Raw genomic sequence first — 25,452 nt, 5'->3', positions numbered from 1 at the left:
AGAATGTTTGCACCTCTTCTGTTCTGCATACCCTCTATTAATATTTTCAAGACCAAATTAATGCTTAAAAATTATGAGAACATTACACTCAAAATTTCAAACTGCTATTACAAAAAATAGCATATACGCATACATATGTATATACAATACCCTGAAGAAATCTGTTTTTTTTTTTTTGCTATTTGCTATTGTGATCGCAAGTAGTGTACTATTAAAAAATCACAGTTTCACAAGTTTATTATGAACAGCAATGGAAATTCACAAAATCGAACTGTTATCGCAGTTTACAGGTTCTAACTACTATCGCAAATCACAGTTCATAGAAGTTAACTGTTATTTGCAAAATGTGATCGCAGTTGCGATTTGCATTTTCCAATCACAGTGGAAAAATCACCGGTGGTAAAATATCGCTCATCACTATTTCGGTGAAACATATTTGTTTTATACGATTTTGAATTTCATTCAAAAATATTTTTTTTTTTAGATAATACCGCTAACAGATAGAGAGTTAACAGTTATCGATCTTATTAATAAAAAAGCGGTTCTATTGAAATCTGTTGATTATCGCTATTGAGTTTTTGAACAAGCAGTTTAAACTCCTTCAATCTTAAATTAATTGGAACTTAGAAGTCAGCTGTTCGAGTTTAGACGTCTCGTCCTGAAATTCTGCATTGATACGAGCCTGGTCGATGGAATTTTTTATCATTGCCAAAGCACGAAACGAACTTTTACAGTGCAAAATATTCTCAAAGCTATTCAAATATATACTTCATGGTAAAAAATATACCTGATGGTAAAATCGTATCGACATCCCTTAATTCTTCATTCAAATTCGGAGTATAATTGTTGCAAAAAAAAATATTCTCCTCTGGGTGCCAAGTCATCAAGGAATTACGGAAAACGAACTTACAGATAAAACAGCCAATTTAATAGCCCAATCTCCATCGTCCGAATAGGACCTCCAACACTATATATCCCAATACATACAACAAAAAAAGGCAGCTAATTGGAAAAATTTCCATCACCGATATACCAAATTCAATGTAAAAGGCCTAGGCGCCAATTTATATACGCTTACGAATTGGACACACGAAGCTTACTCAGAGAACTTAAGGGGGTATTCTAGTCTAGAAATTTAAAAAAAATCGATTTTTTTATATTTTCAAAGTTTAACTATTCAAGAATATGTGTACAAGAGGATTTTTCCAAATTCAAATTATTTTCGGAGATATAGGCATTTTTCATTTTACGCGAAACTATAAACGCGTTTTTCTCAAAACTGTGTTTTTCGGAACGATGCCCACGATTTCTCAGGTTTACTTGAAATTTTTATAGAGTCTTCTTTATAGGCTTGTCTATTTGGAACTAGCCCCATCCCCAAATTTTTATTTTTATTATTTTTAAAAAATTCGAAATAGTCAGAAAAAGTGATAAAATTTTTTTTTTTCATGCAGTCGCCATTTTGCGAAAAAAAAATTTTCCCACTTTTCCGTAGTTCCGACCATTGCGACATTATTCTGGATTAATAATCTTTTTTTTTGGTTTCTGTTTAAATGAGTTAAGCATCCATCCCCTCTATCCGGTAAAACTGGCGCATCCTAATACGCCAGCTTAATTCATCACAGCTGATGACATTACAACACCACACCAATGTAACACACCACTCTCGTACGTAACCCAACTCACAAAAGGAAGCGACAGCGGGAAAGCTATTCAATTCGTCAGCTGCAACTCGCCCATCAACACACACATTCGCCATATACACATTCGCACCTTAACATCCGTCTCCAGCACATTCGTTTACACAATTCGTCCTAAACAATTGGTTCGACACAATTCGTGTACACATTTCGCAAATCACTATTCGCGCTGCATTTTCAACAAAGAACGTCGTCTCCACACGGTTTCAGCTAGTTGCCATTGGACTTAAACCATCAAGCAATTCAACTCAACTTTAGATCCTGCGAGGCGCCGCAGGTGCTTCCTACGATTACTCAGCGGTCCGGTTTGCGAGTTCCATCTGACTCGTTCCGCACATATGTGCTCGCATTTCAAATATACAATTGTATTTTTCGTGAGTTGTAAATAAACGTTAAAGAGATTGTGTACTTTACATCCTTACGCATTTTTATTTAACAAGAGTGAAAGTGATTAGTGCTTTTATTTGCAAATTTGGCAGCAAATTAAACAGTTTCAGATAACTAGGAGGGTTGAAATCATGGGCATGGTCACGTGGAAATTTTTAGAGACCCCCCACTTCGTCAGCTCATAAGTTTTGAAATTTGTTACCTTTTTTAGTTTTTAATTTTTTTCTGTACTCTTCTAAAATTAACAAATAACTAATAAAAAATGGATCGTAAAAATATTAATTGCCTTTTTTTACGACACCTTAAAAATTACCCCTTAAGGCATAGAGAAGGTGCAGGTTCGACAGCGAACATTTGTTAGATTTATAGTAAAGAATTCACCTCACAACCACATAATTCACGCTGTGAAATGTTAACATTTTTAACAGTTCTCCACATACTCAAACAGAGAATATGAAGAGAAATAAATATATGTATTTTCGGCATATGATAACGTGGCATGTATGAACAAGCAGAGAATATGAGGAAACAGAAATATATGTAGGCATGTCCATGATTACACTCCCAACGAATGTAAACAATTTCGTTCTGCTTGTTTACATTTTTGCTTTCAACCAGGCAATCGCTTGTATGTGTAATGTATGCATACTGCCTGGTCAAATTGAACAATTTTGCCTTAATATTTACAAATCTTTTGCACACAGTCCAAAAAGAATTGAAGAATTTAAAGATTTTCAAGATTATTGTTCGGTGCAGCCACATAAAATATTGGGTATTTCCATAACCAGATGGCTTTCACTGGAAGCAGTCATACACAGAATAATAGAACAGTGGAATCCATTACAGTTATATTTTTTAGACTCTGTGTTGGAAGTAAATGGAATCAAAGCCAATGAGATGGCAGTGCAAATGAATGATCCTGAAATCAAAACCTACTTTTTTTATCATATGTCTTCAAAATCATAAATGATCTCAACAGGGAATTTCAATCGGAAAAAGTTCGCTTGCCTTATTTATATTCTCATCTGGACACGACTTTTAAATTATTATTAAGCAATTTCATGAAAATTGAATATGTAAGCGATTTGGAATCATTAGAAAATATTAATTTCCACGAAAAAGAAAACTATTTACCAATAGAAGAAATATGTATTGGATCCAAGGCAGAACAACATTTGCAAAAAAATAAACTATCCTTTTCTGATACAGTTAGAATAAAAAATAGCATTTTAAAAAAATAGCATTTTAAATTTTTATTTGAAGCTGTTGCAGCAAATTAAAAAAAAGGTTCGATTTTTCGAGAAATTACCTAAAATTATTATCGATTATTACGCCTAGCAGAGTTTTATCTGATCATCAAACAAAAATTGAGCCCTTGTTGTATCAATTTTCCAATTTATTTGAATTTGATGAGGACGTAATTGTACAGCAATGGAAAATATTGAGATTTTCCAAACTCGATTTAAAAAGGGATATGGATATTGAAGTTTTTTGGGAACAAGTTTCATACCATAAAGATGGAATGGGCGAACATTGTTTTAAGGATTTGACCAATTTGGTACAAAATTTAATAACATTGCCGCACAGCTCAGCAGCTGCTGAACGGCAATTTTCTGAATTAAATCTGATAATTAAAAACTATTAATAACATAATGCTGGCCAAAGAACTGTGCACTAGTCGCAAGCCAAATTATGTTTGGTCTGCTGCAAAAGAAAATCTTTGAAAATATATGAAAGTTTAAAAAATTCCACAAACTTTACAAAAGAATTTCAGAATTTTCAGAAAGTTGTTGAATATGCCCATAAAATTTATGTGCAATTAAGTGCAAGTTTCAAGTCGCTGAAAACTACCGTTAAGTTTTAGAATTTTGGGTTTTTTAAGCCAAATTGCATTCCCGAAATCTTGAAAATTCTGAATAAAAAGTTTGTAATTTCTATTGGAGGTTTTTGAAATTTGATTATTTTTGGTAAAGTTTGTGTAATCTTTAAACTTGTATTTATTTTGTATCTGTTATGCATCGAACTATGTTTTAAATGAAAATTCTTTGAAATAAATAAATAAATATAATAATTTTGCTATTATTTTGAATGCAAGTGTAAACCGAATTTATTACTTTTTGAAAAAGTAACTTTATTTTTAAAATTTTTTTTGTTACCTACTTATTTAAAATGTTAATGAATGGTTATCTTTATTTTATTAAATTTTTCAGTGGCATCACTGCTCCCAACGAAGAATTTCGTTTTGCTTTCCGTTTATATTTTATTCCATTTTGAACAGCGTGTACAAAACAATGACACACAAATGAGAACATAAAGACATTTTTTTATGTTCTCTGTCTCATATACTCAAGAATGTGAAGAGACATAAATATATGTACTATATGCATGCCCATGATGATACTCCCAACCACAACATTGTGATATTTTCATGCTTCAATTTTTGCTTTGAACCAGGCAATCGCAATGTATGCAAATATGTATGCTCTTGCATTTTGCCGTCCGCATTTCCATATTGGCATGTAAAAATAATTATGAGTATAATTTTGTATGAATGCATGCATAGTAATATTTACAGTCAATTTCGACTTGCATATTTAATAATTTTATTTGATTTTTACATAATATATATAAATATTTTTGTATTAAGTTTCTTAGTAATAGAAATTGAATTTATCACAACATATAAATATATCGTCTATCATATTAATCTTATTATCTGCTCATATGATTGCATGTACTATACGCACGTGCGCATTCAGAAATTCAAATCATGATTTTATCACTTATCAATATATTACATGTGCGCGGATTGATCTGCATGTTCATATACATTCATTTATACTTATATGTACATATATTTGTATACACTTCGGACAAATATGGCACAAGCATACAAACATACATATGCGTACACATGTGAATATGTCACCAACAAAAAATTGAAACATTGTTCTACAAAAACAATTGTCTCAAAAAACAGAAGCATCACAAGTCAATATGGCAGCCAAATTGGCGAAGGACAAATGTAGTAAATTTTACAATAAAAACGATTTCATTCATAAACGCAGGCGCAAATTCCACAAGCGACCTCGCTTCATTCATAAAAGCGACCACCTTCACATCTCCCCGAGCATGCTTTTACCAACAAGCGGCCTTTCGCGACGATGGCAAACGCTAAAAATCATAAACTGAACAACTTTCCAATGCTTCTTCACAGAAAGAAGTGAGAAAAGTGGCAACAACGCAGTTGTCGATTTATAATATTTGTCCATTCTAAAATATTTTTCCGTGACTCGCAAAAATCTGCGTCAATATGTATTCTCGCTCATACGTATACATACATACCAGAGACCTGCACGATTAAGGTAGGCATCGTACGATTACGTTACTAAGTAACACTTCTGACGATTACCACGATGCGAAGGAAACATTGCGCATCGGCATCGCGGCATCGTGGCATCGTACGATTACTATCTGGTATCGTCAATGGCAAATGAAACGAAGTATGTACACATATAAAAGAAAATTCTTGTGATTTTTCTTTTTTATTAGGAAAAACTTAATAAAATTCTCTTCATTTAAACATAAATTAATTCAATAAAACATAACATAACACAACATAAATTAATTCAATAAATAAAAATAAATTAAATATATCTCGTTATTTTCGATCAAAATAAGCAACGAATTAAAAATAAAAAAATATTTAATATGAACTTAATTTTTTTGTTGTGAATGCAAAAATAAAATGACGTCCAGATTTTCTCCTTTCAAATTTGTTCTTCTTTCTTCTAATATACGGTTTGCCAAACTAAAACATCTTTCGCTTGCTGCACTAGACGCTGGAATACATAAAATTTGTCGTGCCAGTCTAGCCATCAATGTAAACTCATCTTCATGACGCGCACAATACTAATTGAGTAACATGTTAGTAATCAGCGATGCCGCGATGCCGATACCCACGATGCCGATGCCCACGATGCCGATGCCCACGATGCCAAAGTACCGTTACGTAGCGTGTACTCGCCGCATCGGCATCGCCGCTTGCTAACATGTTACTTTTTTAATTACTCGTGCAGGTCTCTGATACATACATATTTACGCACGTTTGTGGGCACAGCTGTTACAGCGGGAAGGGAAGCGGTGACAATCGGCGGCCATTCGTTTATTGTTTTCGACACACCATGGATTTTCTATCATCACACAAGTGCTGAACACAATGAACGCGACAGACTGCAAACGACATCTGTCAAATATTAAAATACATACGTTCTTAGGGACACAGTTATTGAGGCAGCTTCACAACTACATAATCCATAAGAACGTGTGTATTTTAATATTTGACAAATGTCGTTTGCAGTTTTTTTTTTTTTTATAGTAGGAGGAAGCATCGAAAGCCGGAGTGCGGGACTTTAATCCGCTAAACCTAACCTACTCCCACCTCATGTCTCTCCCACGGGACCACTAGACAAAGTATTACTTCATGGGAGAGAAGAAGACTTTTAAGTCTCCTCTATTGCACGGACTGACTGACGCCTAACGCCTAATCTGTTCTAAATGTCTCAATTTTGTCATTATTTGATTTGCCGCTTCGCTGACAGCATTCCACTTTACAGAGGACTCGCACATAAGTGCTGTCAAATTTTCCACCGTGATACTACCTCCAGTGGTGGTTTTCAGCTTTTCCCTTATACTAGAAAACCGAGGGCAATGAAAGAACACGTGTTCAGAGTCTTCTATACACTCTGTACACGTCGGACAGTATTGACTAAAGTCATGACGATATTTGAATAGATAGCTTCTGAAGCAACCATGCCCACTGAGTATTTGGGTAAGGTGGAAATCCAGGTCTCCATGTTGCCTACCTATCCACGAGTGTATGTCCGGAATCAGTCGGTAGGTCCACCGTCCTTTGCATGAAGTTTGCCACCGCTGCTGCCACATTGCAATGCTTTTTATTCTCTCTTCTCTTTTTTCTGTGGTAGACGTCTCTGATAAGTTATATATTCGGGCGAATTCGTCTCCCTGGATGTCAATCGGTGCCATACTGGCTAATACCTCAGCAGCGTCATTTGAAATGGTTCGGAAAGCACTTATCACTCGTATTGCTGAAAGCCTATGCACTGTGTTAATTGGTCTAGCATATGATTTTGTTTCTAGCGCCTGTATCCATATTGGAGCCGCATACAGGATCACTGAACTTATTGCCTTAGCTATTAAACATCGTCGGCTGGAACGCACACAGCCTTTATTTGCCATCATTCTAGATAACGCATTAAATATTTTATTAGCTTTACTTGTCGCATTTTCTAAGTGTTCTTTGAACTTGAGTCTTGAGTCCACTATTACCCCAAGATACTTCAACTGCGGCTGTGAAGTAATCTCACATTCTCCTATGGTCAGCGATATTTTCTCCTCAATTTTCCTTGAGCTTATGAGCAGGACTTCTGTTTTCTGCTCAGCCAGCTCTAGACTCTTAGTAGTAAACCATCGGCGCAGACCATTTATGCTGTCATTGCATTTGATCCGGAGGTCATCCAGATGTTTAGCTACAGCTACCACTACGAGGTCATCCGCATAAGCGATTGTTTTCACATTTTTTGGTTGCGGTATTCTTAACACCCCGTCGTACATTAGGTTCCATAACAACGGGCCTAAAACCGAGCCTTGCGGTACTCCACTGGAGATAGTGTAGCTCTGAGTGCCCTCGTCCGTCTCGTATAGCAATATCCTATTTTGGAAATAACTCATTATAATATTTATCAGATAATGAGGAGCATCTATATCGTGTAGAGCTTTTATTATATTTGCCCATTTTGCGGAGTTGAACGCATTCTTCACATCCAGGGTTATTAGCGCGCAGTATTTTTTCCTGCCACCTTTCCATCTTTTTCCACTTATTGCACATTTTGCAGTATCAACTACTTCTCTTAATGCGTCAATAGTGGACTTCTTTTTAATAAAGCCGTATTGTCTCTCTGATAATCCGCCGGCTTTTTGGATTGCTAACTCCAAGCGGTTTCTTACAATGCTTTCGTACACTTTCCCAATTGTGTCGAGCATGCAAAGAGGTCGATAAGATGAAGGTTCTTCTGGTGGCTTTTTTGGCTTTGGGAGTAGAACCAGACGCTGTATTTTCCACGGATCAGGGAACACCTCTTCTAATATACACGCATTGTACATATTAACAAATAGGCTGGGCCTTAGAGTTATGGCTTCTTTAAGGGCTCTATTTGGTATACCATCTATTCCGGGCGCTTTAGAGTTTTTGATTTTTTTCGCAATAGCCAATAATTCGTCTTCTGTGACTAATAGGGGTGGCTCCGTAGCTTCGTTTCGTTTAATATAGGAAATTGAGGCATGTGTTGGGAATAACGCTTCGACAACATTTTTCATAAAGGATGCGTTCTTAGGTTGCTGAGACTTATTTTTAAACTTCGACATACAAATTTTGTATGCCGTTCCCCAGGGGTCTATGTTCGCTTCTTCACAGAGCTTTTCGAAACAGGATCTCTTACTACGGATAATGGCTGACTTCAGGAGCTTTTTTTGATATTTAAATGATTCTCTGAGTCTGATTTCGTTATCACCTCCCTGGTTACGCTGTAGGCGGCGTCTAGCTGAGTGACAGAGCTTCCTCAGCCTGGCGATTTCGTCGTTCCACCAGTACACCGGCTTCCTATTTATATTGTGTCTCGTCCTGCGCATAGTTGCATCGCATGCTGCAACTAGCTCCTTTTGCACAGCGGATACTAAGTGGGCGGCATCTTCGCCTGATGCCTTTGCCGCACTCCAGACGCTTTCAAAAACGTTAGTATCAAAGTCTTTTTGCCGCCAACTTCGTTTTCGAGAAGTATTTCTACGACAGAGTTCCGTTTCCTGTGAGAACGAAACTTCGGCAATTATAGCCATATGGTCGCTATTTGTATACAAGTCTGACACCTTCCATTTAGTATGCCTGCTAAGCGCGTCGTTGGCAAACATTAAGTCTATTACTGATCCTTTATTTCCCTTTTGAAAGGTATTTTGTGTGCCACTGTTTAAAATCATAAGGTTTGTTTGACTCAAAAATTCTAGAATGAGGCGACCACGATGGTTTGTAATTCTGCTACCCCAAGCAGTAGACCATGCGTTGAAATCTCCCGCTATTATTATTGGGGTTTTGCTTCTGATTTCTAGAGACAACTCCAGGAGAAAATCTTCAAATTCGCTAATTGTTGCACTAGGACGAGCATAGCAGCTTACAAAAAATATTCCTTGTATATTCGCCCATGTAAAGCCATTATGGGTTTCATTGGAGCGAGATGTGAAGGCTTGTCCTTTGCAGGCCCATATTGCTGCTTTGCCACTTACATCTTTACACCAAGTGCTTTCCGAACGTTGAGAATATTGTTCGCTTAATAGAGCGGCATCTATGTTTTCTTTCAGCACAGTCTGTTTTAGAAGGTCTTGTGCTGCAGCGCAATGGTTGAGATTTAGTTGCAATATCTTCATTTTTTCGTTGACTTCAGCATATCTGCGTATTTAGGACAGACCGTACTCAGAACAGAGTGTTCCCCTTTGCAGAGCATGCAACTCGGGGAATTCGTGCATGTCTTTGCCATGTGACCTGGGGTTCCGCAACGAGTACAAAGGGATGACCTATCAATGGGGCTGCTACATTTGGGTGCTATATGTCCTAGTTGGAAGCACCTAAAACAACGAGTAATAGGTGAAAATTCCCGGAGACGACAAATAGACCACCCGATCTTTACTTTACCGCATTTAAGTAAAGTTTTGGCATCATCAGCTCGTAGGCATATAAGAGCTATTTGAGTGCCACTTCGAGTTTTCCGCAAATTTTTTATATTTTGCTTCCCCAGGTTCTGGATCCCACACTCCTTTTGTAATGCCTCACAGATTTCTTCAGGGGTGGTTATCTCATCCAAGTCTTTACACATAATGGTATTTAATATTATGAGTTTTTGGCTGTATTACGGCCATCTCACCAATAACTCCTTCTAGGGCACTTTCGAACGTGTCGGCTCTCTTTTCTGCTTGATTTTTTAGTTCAATTAGCAGGTGTCCTTTGAGGGTTTTTCTAATGTACCTCACGTTTGAACCCAGTTCTTCAAGGCCTCTGTCGCATTTTATTTTTTTCAAAATATCCGCATACGACGCTCCCTCCTTTTTTGTTAAGATTATAGCGTCTGGTTTCGATCTGATTTTCTTCACGATCGGTTTCTTCTTTCTTACGACGTCTACCCATTTCTCGCCAGCGCGCTTGTCTCCCACACTGTCTTTGTGCATGCATTCAGTGACCTCACTATATGTTGCTTGCACTTTATGACTCATGTTTTTCGGCTTCTTTGTTGGTGGCAAATATCCCAATACCTCGCGAGGTCTCTTTGGGGCATTTTTATCACTTTTGATAGGAGATACCTTCGACGCTTTTCCTACCATAACTCTTTTCGACGGGTGCTCTTGCTTTTCTGCTTTGTCATACAAGCTTGTGATACAGCTTATCAGATCCCGCATAGCTTGGTTAATATGTCTCTGACCAGACATCATGCTTTCGAGCTCTTTGATTTTTTTACCCAGTATGCAGAAATTACTTTGATTTTCATTATTTCCATTATTTTGGAGCTGCTCAGATTTGCCACCTTTGCCTGCTTGGTCGGTATTTTCGCATATTTTTGCTGATCCAGCAGCGGTGGCCCCTTCAGGTTTGCCTTTTGGAGGCGTTCTCAAAATTTTTGAGTTCCTCCGAAAAGGATTCTCTGGTGTACATCCCAAACTGTTCTCAGAGGCCATAATTCTGCCAGAGAATAGTTGGGAACACCTGTCAGTGGGTACGTTCAGTCTTTGCCCTAATAAACCTTACTTATATTTTGATGGTTGGCAATACCGTAACCAAAGCAAAACGAAGAAGGAGAAAAAGGAGAAACAAAACAAAAAAACAGCTGATAGACTAAGTCAAAACGGCAAAAAGGAATTAAGTGCACGTTTTGATACGCTGTTACGAGGGGAAATTCCTATTTATTTTTGTTTTATGTATATAAAATTATCAAAAAAGGGGCAGGTAAGTGCCAAATTCTATTCTATTGAAACCAAATCAAGTACTTATCTAATTTTTGGTACTAGCATCCACTAAATCAGAGGTCCAGTTCCAGTCTCCCGGTAAGTCTCAAGCAAAAACACACAAAAACAAGTCTGCTACCACTTTAAAAATCACCAATTATTTCTGATGTTTTGGACCACTAAAAAACACGTCTGCTTTCACTAACATGCGATCACATCCTTTGCAGTCTGTCGCGCTCAATATGTTCAGCACTTGACTCTTTGACAAAACGCCAGTTTCGGCCATTGGTTGACCGTGACAACGGAGATGCGAAAGATGTGTGCGACACTTGTTATTATGAATGTACATACATACATACAGACAAATGTGTCAAAGAAATAATATAAGTATGTAGTACATATTATGTACATACTTATATGCCATAGAAATTCTATTGGTGCAAATATGGTAATGATTACGAAATAATGCGAATATGCATATTTCATGAAGGTCATCAATTTTCTTTGAAGAAATTATATATAAATATAACTTTTTTGAAATAATTAAAAAATTAAAAAATGTAATTAAATTATTTTTTACCTAATTTTTCACAATTTTGTAAAAAAAATTAAAGTTTTTATCATTTTTGTGAAAAAAATGGTTCAAATGATACAAGATAATCACGCATATGTTACTCAGAGAATGCTTCTTTACATTCTTTGTGTGACTTTGTATATTTTTCTTCAAAGCATTTCTCTTTACTCATTCTCGCATGAATTCAGTCGTTTTACATATATTTCTGGCATTGAACGTGCTCATTTCTGCTAAATAGCAGCGAGAATGGTGAATTCCATACTTCAATCTTATAAGCTCTGTTAGCCGTCCAATCGAACATCATACAGAATTCAATTTGCACCTTCTCTAATTAATTAATTATTCTCTGGATAAGATAACTGCCCATTATTTTCCAAGAGCTATCGTCATCTAAAAAGTTCAAATTTTTGATTTTTTAAAGCTTAGAAAAGTGAAATAAACAATTGCCATCCAAATGTAGTAATATGTATATTAGAAGCAACTTCTTCAATTACAAAATTAAAAGTTTTTGTTTCTCAGAAGTTTATGGCATTTTTAAATAATAAATTCGTTAATCTTTCGCAATTTGTTTCGTTTTTTTATTTATTCAATCACAATACTCGTTAAAATAGTCATTCACAATATCCATTCACAAAAATGCAATGGGTGCTCTCGTGCCCTTGTATATTTCGGTATAGGATTTTTGCAATCTGCAATCCTGCAAAAGTAAGAGAATATCCCTAATGGGTGTATATATTTACACATAATTTACGAACATTATGCGAATGATTCTTTCAAATTTGTTTACATGAACACAAAATTACATACATATAGATGTTGATATGTGAACTTTATGCGTACGGTTTTTTAAAATCTGTTTACATGTACACATACATATGTATTATATGCATATGACATGGTCTTTTAAGATGTTATCAAAACTTCTAATGCCCAAAGCAAATAAATACATACATATATAAATATATAACTTAATAAACCTATATTAATTATAATTATATTAATTAAATATTTAAGTAATATTACAAACTTTACACTTTATTATACATTTCAACAGATTTAATGGAATTTATTATTAAATAGGTTAAATTGCACATACATATATACATATATACTAGGGTGGGTCGATTCCGGACTTTTTACAATTCGGGATTTCTAATAGTGCGGAAAGGTTGCCTTAGTACTTCCTGATTCCAATGGAACTTTTTGTTTTGAGATCGGATTGCATCTTCAACCCCAACTCCGGCCTTGAAATTTCGGAAATTCGCCTAGAATCGTGAAATTGTCTACCTAGCGCCTGAAATACGCATCTCATGGCAAAATGTATAAAACAAAAGTTATTTGTCACGTCATTTGCTACCGAAATGGTATATGTGATCATGGCCGTAGGACGAACTGTTCCCGAGATACGAGCGAAAAGGCGGCGCGCCACAGCGCAAAATGAAAATTGTTGCAGCTCTCAGCTAACCTGTATTGGTCACCCAGAACCCACCGCGTGGAGGTGGCTGCTCTTCGGGTTCCTCCCAAGCCCAACCCAACCAACCAACCATATGTCAGGCTTGTTTTAGTCTGAATCTGTGTCAAATTTATGATTTCAGTGTAGAGCGTATAAAACGATCACGAGATTGGGGGCCAATAACTTTAGAAGATGCCTCTGTCACCAGTTTGACGGTTCTCTCCACTGCCACGGTGTGAGAGGAGAATTCACTAAACTTCCATACCTCTGCAGTGTCTCCCGACAGCCCTTTTATGAGTTCTTCGTTAGAATCTGAACAAAGAACTGGTGGAACAGTCAAGGTAATAGTCTTCCAGTTAATCATATCGTAATAATTATTAGCTTTGAAATTCAGCTTTGGCACTTTATTACATCTAACTCTTCCATTTACAGTGTCAGACTCTGTTTTCTAGAAGAGCAAAGAAAGCATTCTGTTGAATGGATGAATCGACAACCTTGCGCAGTTTAGCAGGTAAGTATCTCGACCTTTGAATTGCAGCATAGAGATGGCGCGAGCCATCTTTGATTGAACTGTTGAATCTTATGGAGAACCACAAAGGTGAGGAAACTGTAAGTATGTACTTGACCAAAATCTTTATTTCCTTTGTTGGTTTGTCAGTAGAAATGTATAATCTCAGAATTCTATTTGCACAGGTGAGGCAGCAAGATTTGCACATATTACCTGGATGCATCGACGCTATATCTGAGGAACATTGACCGGAAATAACAGCTTCTGATATTTTATAGAGATAAGCTTGGTCTGTGCTAAGTTGGGTCGGATTAATAACCTCAGAAGGTAATTGGCAGGATGGAAAACTTTCAAATTTGACAACAGGCACTTCTCACAATCAGGGAGCAGTTTACCTATGTCGCCAAGGAATGTATTTGGACTCTTTGAGACACCATCTATGTGTTCGAAAAGAGCACGAAATGGAAGTTGGTTGAAATGTAGAAGACAAACAACCCACTGTAATGGCGTACCTATTCTTTCTTCTAGTTTCCGAATGATTCCACCTTTCCAACCTGTGTTCGTGTTGGTGCCATCAGCATCGACAACTTCTAGATGTTCCACATCAACTGAATTGTCTTGTAAATGTTGCCATATAGCTTGCGTCTCATCCTCAGCTGACCCGGAAGGAGAGGTGACGTGGCCTAAGTAATGACAACCAGGTTCCGCTATAAGAGAAATATGTTCCTCTTTGACAGTATCGCGGTAGTACTTTTCACCTTCGCTGACTTGTGTAAGTGTATTGTCTTTGCGGCCGTCAAAATACAGCCCATATACAGAGTCAATACTTTCTGTGTTTTGGAGCTTAACTCCAACACCTTTTTTGCCCGAGTAATCTTGCATTTGTCAGTGACAAAGCTAGCCCTGTTATCAAAACTGCTTTTTTGGCATCCAGAAAAGCAGATGAAACAATCAAGGCCGCTGCTCTGTCATTTACTCCAAATTTTTGGGCAGCTAAAGCAGTGTGTTCTAATACTAGTGTGTTTTGTTTGGTTTTAGAGGATGGAAGAGAAAATTCATCATCAGCATCGTTTTTGGAAGAATCCATGTGCGACGCACCTACATTGTTTTCGTCTGTATGAGAGTCTGGCTGATCTGAATGGTCACGTGTTCTAGCTGATACTTTTCTGGTAAGTGTTGATGTTGAATGACGTTTTGAAAGCTTTTCTTGAGGTTCATTTTTCTTTGTAATCTTTTTTGTTTCAGGAAGATCAACACTTCCAATGCGACCATTTCTTCTGGTTCTCTGGTCCAAGAGAAATGGTTGTTCATTGATAGGAACTTTCCTTTCCTTTGGACAAGCGCAAGAAGAAAAATAAATGCATTTACAAGCAGCGATGTCACATAATTTTCCAGAAAGAAGACGAAGTCGTCTCTTTTAGAGCTCAAACCTATTGGGTTCCTTAAAAACATTTGTTTAAGAGTCAGAAATTTCTTATGGTATGTGGTAAGCACTTGTACAACTCTGGTGTGTGAAACTATCGGAATAGATTACTTTTTGAAAGTACTTTCAACCTTTTTTGCAACTATTTCTGTAACCTCTTTACTTCTAGGTTCATAGTTGTCGCCTCGGCGTCGCCCTATATGAAATCTTTCAAACTGATAACACAAAAGAACATCCTGGTAAGTAGGTAACTGGGACTCAGAGAGATTGTACGGATATATGCCAAACACAGGACATTTCTGTCAAAATTTTAATTTAGATACAGAGATTTCGAGTTCTGTGTGCTGTTGAGAGAATATAAGTGATAGCACTCGGCGAAATCAATGACAAGAGTGAAGGAACTCGGTGAAAAAATATTTATGTGGAGACCAGTCCGAACGTGTTGTATGGCGCAGGGAAATGAATGTAAGTGATAAAACCATATAAATATACCAATGAGCTTTGTATTCAAATATATGGAGAATATCTATAAATTATATACATACATAGTCGCTTGCGCATTGTAAATATGCGAATCTGTAAGCGTACATTTCTAAACATTGAAATTAGCATCATTTTTCTCATTTAACACTGAAAATGCTCAATTCTGCTATTTTCGACACTCCGGTTAAATATTGGTGAAATCCGCTTATAGAAAAGAGTACCCCTCTTTTTGCGGTGAAATCCACTAATAGAAAAGAGTACCCCACCAAAAAATGAAATATCGTAAATTTGGCAACGCGGTGAACCTTCTCTATATTAAACGTTCTCTGTAATAAGTCAACCGTGACGTCAGCAAGAACAGCTGACTGGAAGCAAACATGCGCATTGCGTAATCTCTTTCTCTATCATTCTTGATCTATACCGACATACAAAAATAAATGTACTTAAAGGGTCAGTAGGATTATCTAGTCTGTTTTTTGACATTTTTTTTTATAAAATTTTTTATTTTTCAGTAGAACTTTTTTAACATATCATGAGGTATGTATATCGTGGAGTGTATAAAAAAATTTTCCGAATTTTTTGATGACATCTGTCGGAGAAATTTTGTTTCAATATCTTTTTATTTATTGAATCCGCTTTTTGTTTTAAAAGCCTAGCAATAAGTTATAAAATCTTAAATATATTTAAAAACTAGACACGCTCAAGCAAGTGATTGAGCTGTTTTGGTGATACATTACTTAGTACGCGGGCATATCTCTTCTTTTAAGGCGTGTTTGATCGCAGGGATGTACCAAAGCATTAGCCAAAAGGTTTGGGTGATCTCGAAGTTTAGATATATATTTAATTCTGCTGTCTTCTACTTCTTTTTTTACCATAGGAATACCAAGGTCTTTATGAATATTTTCGTTACGCATGTACCATGGTGAACACGTGATTGTTCTAAGCATTTTTGATTGGAACCTTTGTATTAGATCAATATTAGTTGAATGTCATACATCCAAATCGGCTTTATGACCGCATTATATAAAAGCAGTTGGTTATCTAGGCTAAGTTTGGCGTTTTTATTTAAAAGGCAATTTAAATTTGCAGCTCTAATCTTCATACATGTTAATTTACTAGAGATGTGTTTTCTCCACGTGAGCCTTCTATCTAGGTGAATACCAAGATATGTTGCTTCATTCGCTTTGGGTACTAAAATATTGTTAATTTTTACTGCCGGACACATTTTTGGTCTAAGCGAAAATATAACATGCTTACACTTTTGTTCATTCACGTTTATACGCCAGTTGGCTAGTCATTCTTCGACAGAACTCAAGTGCTCGGCTAATATTCTTGATGCTACTACATATGTGGCATTTGTTACGGATCACTATAGCTGTGTCGTCCGCAAAAGTTGAAGTTAATACATTGTTAGCTGTGGAAAGATCTGCCGTATATATGATGTATAGTGTTGGGCTTAAAACACTGCCCTGGGGTCCACCAGCCCTTATCTGTCGTTCATCAGATATGAAATCTCCCACTTTTACCATAAATTTTCTATTTTTTAAATAAGACTCCAATGTTTTATACAATTCTGAAGGTAGAATATTTTTAATCTTATATAAAAGGCCATCATGCCATACCTTATTAAATGCCTGAGCCACGTCTAGAAATATAGCTGAACAGTACTCTCTGTGCTCAAAGGCTTTTCTTATTTCGTTAGTAATTCTACTTACTTGCTCTATCGCGCTATGTTTTTCACGAAACCCGAATTGGTGCGTTGGTATTATATTATTTTCGTGGAGGAAAGGAGTCATCTTTGATAGTAACAATTTTTTTCAAATATTTTAGAAAGACAGGGTAGAAGACTGCCCGCGGAGCGTTGGCGCATGGCGGTCCGTTTTGGGGTGCGATGCAGCATAGTGTAGTGTGGCCGGTTGCACAGTTGGCAGAGGGTGACTGACGTACACTCCTGCGTGTTATGTGCCGTCGCCAAACAATTCAGGCAGTGTCCGTGCGCCTGAGCAACCTTCTGCTGCAATGCTGTAGCCGATGAGAGCGCCGACATAGGAGACATCGGCTGCGCGGAGGCTCCGCGGCTGGTGCTGAGGAGGGTGGTAGTGGTCACGTACCACTACGAGGAGCGTTTGCAGGAGGCCTTGCCGCTGGGCTTCGTGGCGCTGGAACTGCCCCAGGGCGCGGCACAGTAATGGTGGACCTCACTGTTGGCGTTGGCACGCTGGGCATATCCACATCCATATTGATCTGTATGAAGAAGTTATTATAATTACAAGTTTGTTGCATGCAAATTTATATGGCGATTGTGCCACGGTATGTGGCAAGAATGGGTCGTCATGTAGATCGTCCATTGCGGTTAGATTCGTTAGTAGTTTCGATAAGGTTTTATTTGCGGGTTCATCGATTAATTATTTGATTTTAAATGTTGTTTGCGGGATTATCGGCGGTTTTTTCGTTATTTGCGATTTCGTTAATATATGGTAGAAAACATAGTTTCACGAGCGGTCTTGTTAATATGTCGCTTTGAGTGCGGAGATCAACAACTCGCACATGACCGTCGGAACCGTAGTGTAGTTTTTCTATGCGGCCAAGCCGCCATTCAGTAGGGGTAGACAGTCATCATGGATGATGACACAATCTCCAAGCTTTGGCGCCTTTTCTGGACTCTTCCACCTGTACCTTTTATGAAGGTCCTTTATATATTCTTCCTTCCATCGGCGGCTGAAATCGTGATGGAGAATTTCTATTATCTCCCATTGATTTAATAAGGACCCCACGTCTGGTTCAGGTGTGGCCAGAATGGGTGCTCCTTTGAGAAAATGCCCTGGTGTCAGGGCTGTGAATTCAGAGGGATCATGCGAGAGGGTTGTGAGTGGCCGTGAACGGCTTAAATTCGCACTAACAGTGTGGCGAACTGTTCATAATTAAATTTGTAGTTTCCAGCTACTTTTTTGAAGTGGGATTTAAAGTTAATACCTTGGGGAGCATACTTTTGTACAATCTCTGGTGAAACTTGTTTGATAAAATCCACAAACTCCTTTTCAGTGGCTCTTTGGGCTCCAATGAAGGTTTTACCATTATCGCTCATCAGTTTTGATGGGAAGCCGCGTCGTCCGACGAAGCAAACGAATGCCGCGAGAAAAGCCTCCTTTGTCAGATTCGTACACAGTGCACTGCGACGTGCACTGCTTTTGTCGTAAAACAGCCACAAACCCTTTCATTAAAGTGGGGGACCTTAGCATGGACGCCTTTATCTGAAAAGGACCAGCAAAGTCGACACCTGTAACTGTGAAAGGCAGAGCGAAGTTGCAGCGTTCCGGTGGAAGTGCTGCCATAATCTGTGTTCGCAACTTCTGCTTGTGCATAGTGCAGATCTTGCAAATGAAAATGCATTTCTTTATTTGGGGCTTAAGACGGGGAATATAGAACTCTTGACGGACTATATGCTGCATTAGGCGATGTTCAGCGTGAACCATGAGTAAGTGGATATAATTGAGGAGTAATGTGGCAAGTTGGGATTTCTCTGCTATGGTTAGAGGGTGGCGTTCGTTGTACGTCAGGCTTGAGTTAGCAAGCCTACCATTCGCACGAAGCAGACCTTTCGTGTCCAAGAATGGGTTAAGAACCAAGATTGAACTCCTTTTATCAATAATTTTGATTCTCTTAATAATGAGATATCGCGGCTGAAGTAGCGCATTTGAGTGGATGCGATTAGTGCGACCTTTGCCTTTTGGAGTTCTATGTGCGTCAATGTATCGCATTGGTTAGATTCGGGGTTAATTCCCTTAATTTTATTTTTGAGTCGCTCTATGAACTTTAGCATGTAGGCGATAACTCGAAGGGCACAAGGGAACGATGAAAATCGCTCAAGGATGTCATTATCATCCAATGTTGCGTGAAAGCAGTCGATTTTTCGACTTTCTGGGGCAATTATATTGCGCATGGGCGATTTTGGCCAAGAATCGGGAGATTCTGTTAACCATCGGGGGCCATTCCACCAGGCTTGCACCCTCTTGTACCTGAATCGGCAGGATTGTCGGCACTGGCTACGTGTCACCAAGTGGCTGACCCACTAGGTCAAGTATTTGTGACGTACGATTAGAAATGTACATTTTCCATGCGTGTGGTGGTTTTTCCAACCAGGTTAGAACTATTTCAGAATCGGACCAGAGATGCAATCTGTATTTCTTCATGTTTAAGTGGGTTGCACCATGAAAACCAACCACAGAGCTAAAGTCGAGGTAGACTTAGCGTTTTTAGGGGAGCCACCTTAGCTTTAGCTACAAATAAGTGGCTTGTGGTCGCGTTATCGTTTTGTGTGCGCACATATAAAGTGGCACAGTATGCCTTCTCAGAGGCGTCACGGAAGCCGTGTAATCCGACTTTGTGTTCGGGGGAGTAGTTTACCCACCATGGGATTTGTATCCGTGAGATATCGTATAGATATTCGCTCGCGAACTGTGACCACTTTTCTAAACGAAGTGGTTTTACTTGTTCGTACCAGTCGGTCCCATCCAGCCATAATTCTTGTATCAGGATTTTAGCTTGTATCATAATTGGCGAAAGCCATCCTGCGGGGTCGAAAAGTTTTGCCACAGAGGATAGAATTTAGCTGAAACCAGAATCCGCTAGCCTTTTTTAAGTAGATTTTTTTCCATACTTAAAAACTGTTGGATAGCAGCGGTGCGGCAATGACCTAAGGCGAGTGTGCGGGGAAAATCTTTGTGGTATTTGTAAAAATTTTCACAATACCGATCTTCAGGGGTTGTGATTGATATGGGGGGGAGTTCTTCAAACTCCCAAAATTTTCTTAATTGCCAATTGAGGTATTCGTTGGAGATTTCCTCAACTTGAGTTGTCATCGTGGCAACTGGTTCCGCAACTAGTCCACTTAGGACCCATCCGAAAATGGTATTTTGCGCCAGAAGTGTTTTTGTAATTTTCTCAATACCTTCGAGTATTGTAATAGAAGATCTATTTGAGCGGGAGTGTTGCAGTTGGGGTCTGCTAACTTAAGGTGTGAAATCTTTTGCCAATGCTTGCTATTTATATGATAGCTTGGAAGCATGCTTGTTAATTGCGGTAACACAATAGCTTCTGCTTGAATGCGCTTATCCGCTTGTGGGGAGATTAGGGTAATTGGGCAGATTTTATTGGAGTTTTGAACTACTCTTCCGCCCATTCCCGTAATTTCAAAATTGGCTAATTTTGTAGGCAGTTGTAGCCTATTTTGTGCCCTAGACGCAATAAATGATCGTTGTGATCCTTGGTCTATTAAGGCCCTGAGTTTAAACAGCTCTCCTCGGTGTTCGATGGGGACGACTGCTGTAGGTAGTAGCACTCTACTGTGGTTTTCGATATGTAGCGTTTGGGTTTTTAACGCCTTTGAGCAGCATGGTGCTTCTTGGCAGTTTTCTGAATTTGTTGTTGCAACTAAACCTGTTGCTCTTTTTATGTTTGCGCTGTTTGGGGATGAGCTGGAAGAATTGGTAATGTGTAACATCGAATGATGTCGTTTATGGCAATAAACGCTATTAAATTTGCTTTCACAGTCTTTACGCATGTGTGAATGTGATAAGCAGTTTGTGCAAAGTCTTTTTAACTTTACAAAATTGTTTCGGTCAATTACATTTAATTTCTTAAATTTCTCGCAAGATTTAAGTTTATGTCCCCCTGTGCATAGTTCGCATGACGTTTGTTTGTACTGTTCAGATGTGAACGTTTGATTTTTGAAGAAGTTTCTATTTGAATTGTTGTTGCTACTGGCTTGGGGTCTTTGGAAGCTTCTATTAAGATCATGGGAAATACCTTTTGTTTTAATTATCTTTTCATCAACTCTTTCTGCGATTTCATACTGGGTAGTTAGGAAATCTTTCATTTGCTGCCACGTAGGGCATTTTTTCCTTGATGAGAGAGATTGTTTCCATAGCAATAACGATTTTTCTGATAATGCGGTAGTGCATATTATATTTACCAGAATTGGGTCCCAATTGTCAGTGGGAACGTTTTGTGTCGCTAAAACCGACAAACAGTTGGAAACCGTGGATTGAAGTTTCATATATTCTTTACTTGTTTCCTTTGGAATTTTGGGCAAGTTCATTAATATTGTTATTTGCTTATCTACCAGTATTCGTTCGTTTTCGTACCTTGATCTCAAAGTTCCCCAAGCCAAATGGAAATTGTCGTCATTTAATGCGAACTGTTTCACGATGACGCCTGCTTGACCTTTTGTTTTGTATCTGAGGTGATACAACTTTTGAGCATTTGATAATTCCGGATGGTTTATGTAAATAGCTGTGAACATGTCCCGGAAGGACGGCCATTGTTCATAGCCACCATGGAAAATTTCAGTGTCACATGCGAGCACCTTGAGGTGGATACCCGAACTTGCCTCTTGATTTTGAATTTGTAGCAGCTCTACTCTCGGAGGTGGAGTGTGTGCAACTGCTAAGAAGCAAATCGATTGCAGTATTTTATTAGACAGGCACTCCCAGAAATGAATTTAGAGTATGATATGTCTTTCCCCCTTTTCTGTTTCGTAGCACCTTGCTTCGAGCGTGTAGCTTCTGCTGGTGTACATGGACTTTTTTCATCAGAGATCATTTTTGGAACCTTTAGCAGCTGAGTTGGCTTAAGTTCTTTTGAGTCTGAGCTCATTTAAATGGTGAAATGAATAATCAAAATGTTTCAGTAAAACCTGAATAATAGAAGTATACTCGTATAAATGGTTTCGTACAATGTATGTATAATATGTCGCAGGAAGACTCCTTTGTAAGTAGAGCTGCGAAGAAAATTTATAAACCTGTAATTTTTTTTTAATATACTGAAATTACTTGTTGTATTCCAAGGTAGATTTCGTATATGTATGTTTGGACGAGAACTCTTTATGTAAATAAGAGTGTTGAATTAAATTAATAAACAAAAACGCTTTTAATTGCTGTATGCTTATGTATACCGAAAACTCTTTTAAGTTAAATAAGAGTTGTTTTTCCGAGTATTCAATTTAATTTCGCTTTAATTTTTTCAAATTATTTTTCATTGACCGCAAACATTTTTGTATATATGTCCGTAAGTTTTATAGGGAATACCTATAAGTGTTTTTTTATTTTGTTTATTATGTGCAAATGAGAGCTCGTTTTAGAGACCACTGCACTTTGTAAATTTTTTATGCTTTAATTGAGAAATTTTTTTTATTTTTTTAAATTGTACCCTATTTAAATAGGGTATATTTTTTACCCGTAAGGAGAAACCGCGAATAGAAAATTAGAAAAATAATTTCCGCAACTTCAATTGTTTGTGAATATGTATGAATGTATATGCAAATATATATACAATATATATGTGTTATTCGTATAAATTATGTTATATATTAAGGAGCAAATTATACTCTTGTACAATATACATACATAAGTAAGTATGTATATGCTGTAGATATGACAAATATATGTATATATGTATTTATATGTTTGAGCTTTAATATTTTCTTTATTTTTGTCCGCTTATATTTTGCCTTATGCTTATTTTGAGCAATCCTGCTTATACTTGATTAAGTATAAGAAGGTATTGCTGGAAATTAGAGAGCAAGTAAATGCTTAAGAATTTTTTTTTTGGATATATATTTTTTGTGTTTTTCAACAAAACGTTAAACATTTATTGGCAATCCATAATTAATTACATGTATAACCAAACTGTTTTGTTTCTAGCGGTATTTCGGTTTTTACCTGGAAATAAACCGAATACTAAAAACAGTTTGGCAACAGATTTATTTCTTAACGGATCTTTTATAAAAACCGCTAAAATTTATTTATTAAATATATGTACATGCATAAATATAAAAAGAATGATTGAAAGGAATCGATACGACTCACTTTATTTTCCTCCAGGGGGTTTTTGGTAGTTCGCAACTTTTGCTTCGGTTCTTCTTCCCAATCCTTGCTGTGGTGGAGCTGATTTGGTGTGGTTGTTGTTATTTTGTTTTTTTGGTTAGTTCGCGCCCGTTCTTTTCAGTTACATATGTATATTTTGTTGTGATTCGCGCCCGCTACATATTATTTAGCTTTTTATTTATGTCGCGCCCGTTCTCTTTTTTTCTAGTTGCTATTGTTTTACACCGTTTTCTTTTTTATTTTATATTTGTATTATTTCTGTTTTGTTGAATTTCACCTTTTTTTGTTTGTGATTATACCTGTGGACATTTGGAAAACCCACTTAAGTCTAAAAACCAAATTTTACAGGGGAGCGAAAAACACATTTAACTGTTAACAAAACTTTTGTTAATACATATTAAAAATAAATAGGACCATTACATAAAAGGCTCATTTTAAACCAAGTTTAAAGGAAATAACTGCTTCTTCCAAACTGATTTTAGAAAAAAATATCCGCTTATGTCAGGTAAGAGCATTTACAGAAATCACCTGAGACGAAAAATTTCACAAAATTTTTAACCTATTACCACTTAAGTTCCTTTTTCAAACATTTTAATGACACAAACCAGACTTAAGTGGATAATCTAAAATTCACTTTTATTTATAAAAGACAAAATATGCAAGCTCTTTATGTAATTTACAATAGAAAACTCATAAGTAAAGATATACAATAATTTGCATTTAACAAAAGAATTTTTAAACAATAAAAGAAAATTAACATCAGTAATACAATAAAATAAATAGGCACTTTAATTAATTAAATTTTTAGACATTTTCTTCAATTTCATCCAAATCTGAATCTATTTCAACCACGGATTCTCCTTCAACTTTAATAATTCAGTAAAAACTGTGCAGCTCTGGGTTGACCAACGGCAACATATCTAGCAAATCGCGTTTTTTGTTTGCAGAAATAGGGAGAGGACCCGTATACGATTTTGCAAGCTCATAGACACCGTGCTTTTATGTTTAATTCCTTAAATGGATCGTCCAAGCCAAAATAATATTTGTAGCGTATCAGTCCAGGCTCCTTTTTCTCATACCGCAACCACCTTATAAATTTCCACTCAAACTTTTCACCTAAAAAATTGTAAGAAATATTAATTTTTAAATAAGAAAGAAGCAAAATACTAATATTAATACTATTACTTATAAGTAAAATACTAACCTTCGGTGTTGTTGTTTCTCCAGGTATATTTGTCTTTCATCAATGCATTGAAATTGTAGAATTCTTCTTGCTTCATCTCCTGAGTAATATACTTTTTGTTTGTAGCAGCAATTAAATTTGACCAGTCATGGGGATGTTGAATAGAAACAGAAGTGTATTTCTTTTTCTTTTCTATCTGTGCGTGAACTGTCCCACATTCTAGATGGGTATGACCAACAACTAGAAACTTGTGATCAATTGTTTCAATTGTGGGATGATCTTCCAACACCTTTGCAAACATAGCACAAATATACGTGTTACGATTTTGACCAGTGCATGAATCACTGTATAAAATGACATGCTTTACGTCATTAGATAAGCTTGCGAGGCACTTATAAATGCAAGAGACGATGTCATTAGTTCCGCGCTTCGCAATAGCTTCATGCCAAATGTAGCAGTTGACCTTGTTGGTGGCACCATTATGAATAGTTAAGTTGAAGGTCCACAAGGGACGTTTATAAAAAAGCATTGAAGCTTTCAAATAAGGCGTTGGCAGACACTGCTGCAGGTCGAAAGAAAACATTTTCACAGATTTATCTTGACGGGAGAGTTATTTGTCCCTTTTCTTACAGTCATATGCGAAATCAGCAGCATCATGGTGGTTTTTTAATTGTAAAGTAATCTCAGCTTTTTCCTCCATATTCTCAGTGTTTTTAATTTTTTCTTTCAATGTTTCGCATTGGGTGCATAAATCAAGCTGGGGTTTTTTAAATTTAATGTCTAAAGTTTTAAATATTT

The 25,452-nt window shown here is 37.0% G+C and overlaps 1 protein-coding gene across 1 annotated transcript; it reads right to left on the bottom strand.

Annotated features, from left to right (window-relative positions):
• Positions 1 to 24,429: 24,429 nt before the first annotated feature.
• LOC120773047 lies at positions 24,430 to 25,038 on the bottom strand. The gene is made up of 2 exons (XM_040101978.1): positions 24,676 to 25,038; positions 24,430 to 24,587 (listed from the first exon to the last, which is right to left on the bottom strand). The coding sequence occupies exons 1-2, from the start codon at positions 24,953 to 24,955 to the stop codon at positions 24,454 to 24,456; spliced, it is 414 nt and encodes a 137-aa protein (XP_039957912.1). The 5' UTR covers positions 24,956 to 25,038; the 3' UTR covers positions 24,430 to 24,453.
• Positions 25,039 to 25,452: the final 414 nt, after the last annotated feature.

The sequence above is a fragment of the Bactrocera tryoni genome, chromosome 3, assembly GCF_016617805.1.
Source record: "Bactrocera tryoni isolate S06 chromosome 3, CSIRO_BtryS06_freeze2, whole genome shotgun sequence".
Classification (NCBI taxonomy): domain Eukaryota; kingdom Metazoa; phylum Arthropoda; class Insecta; order Diptera; family Tephritidae; genus Bactrocera; species Bactrocera tryoni.
Note: the sequence above shows the minus strand (reverse complement) of the source record. Positions and strands in the feature narration are given on the sequence as shown.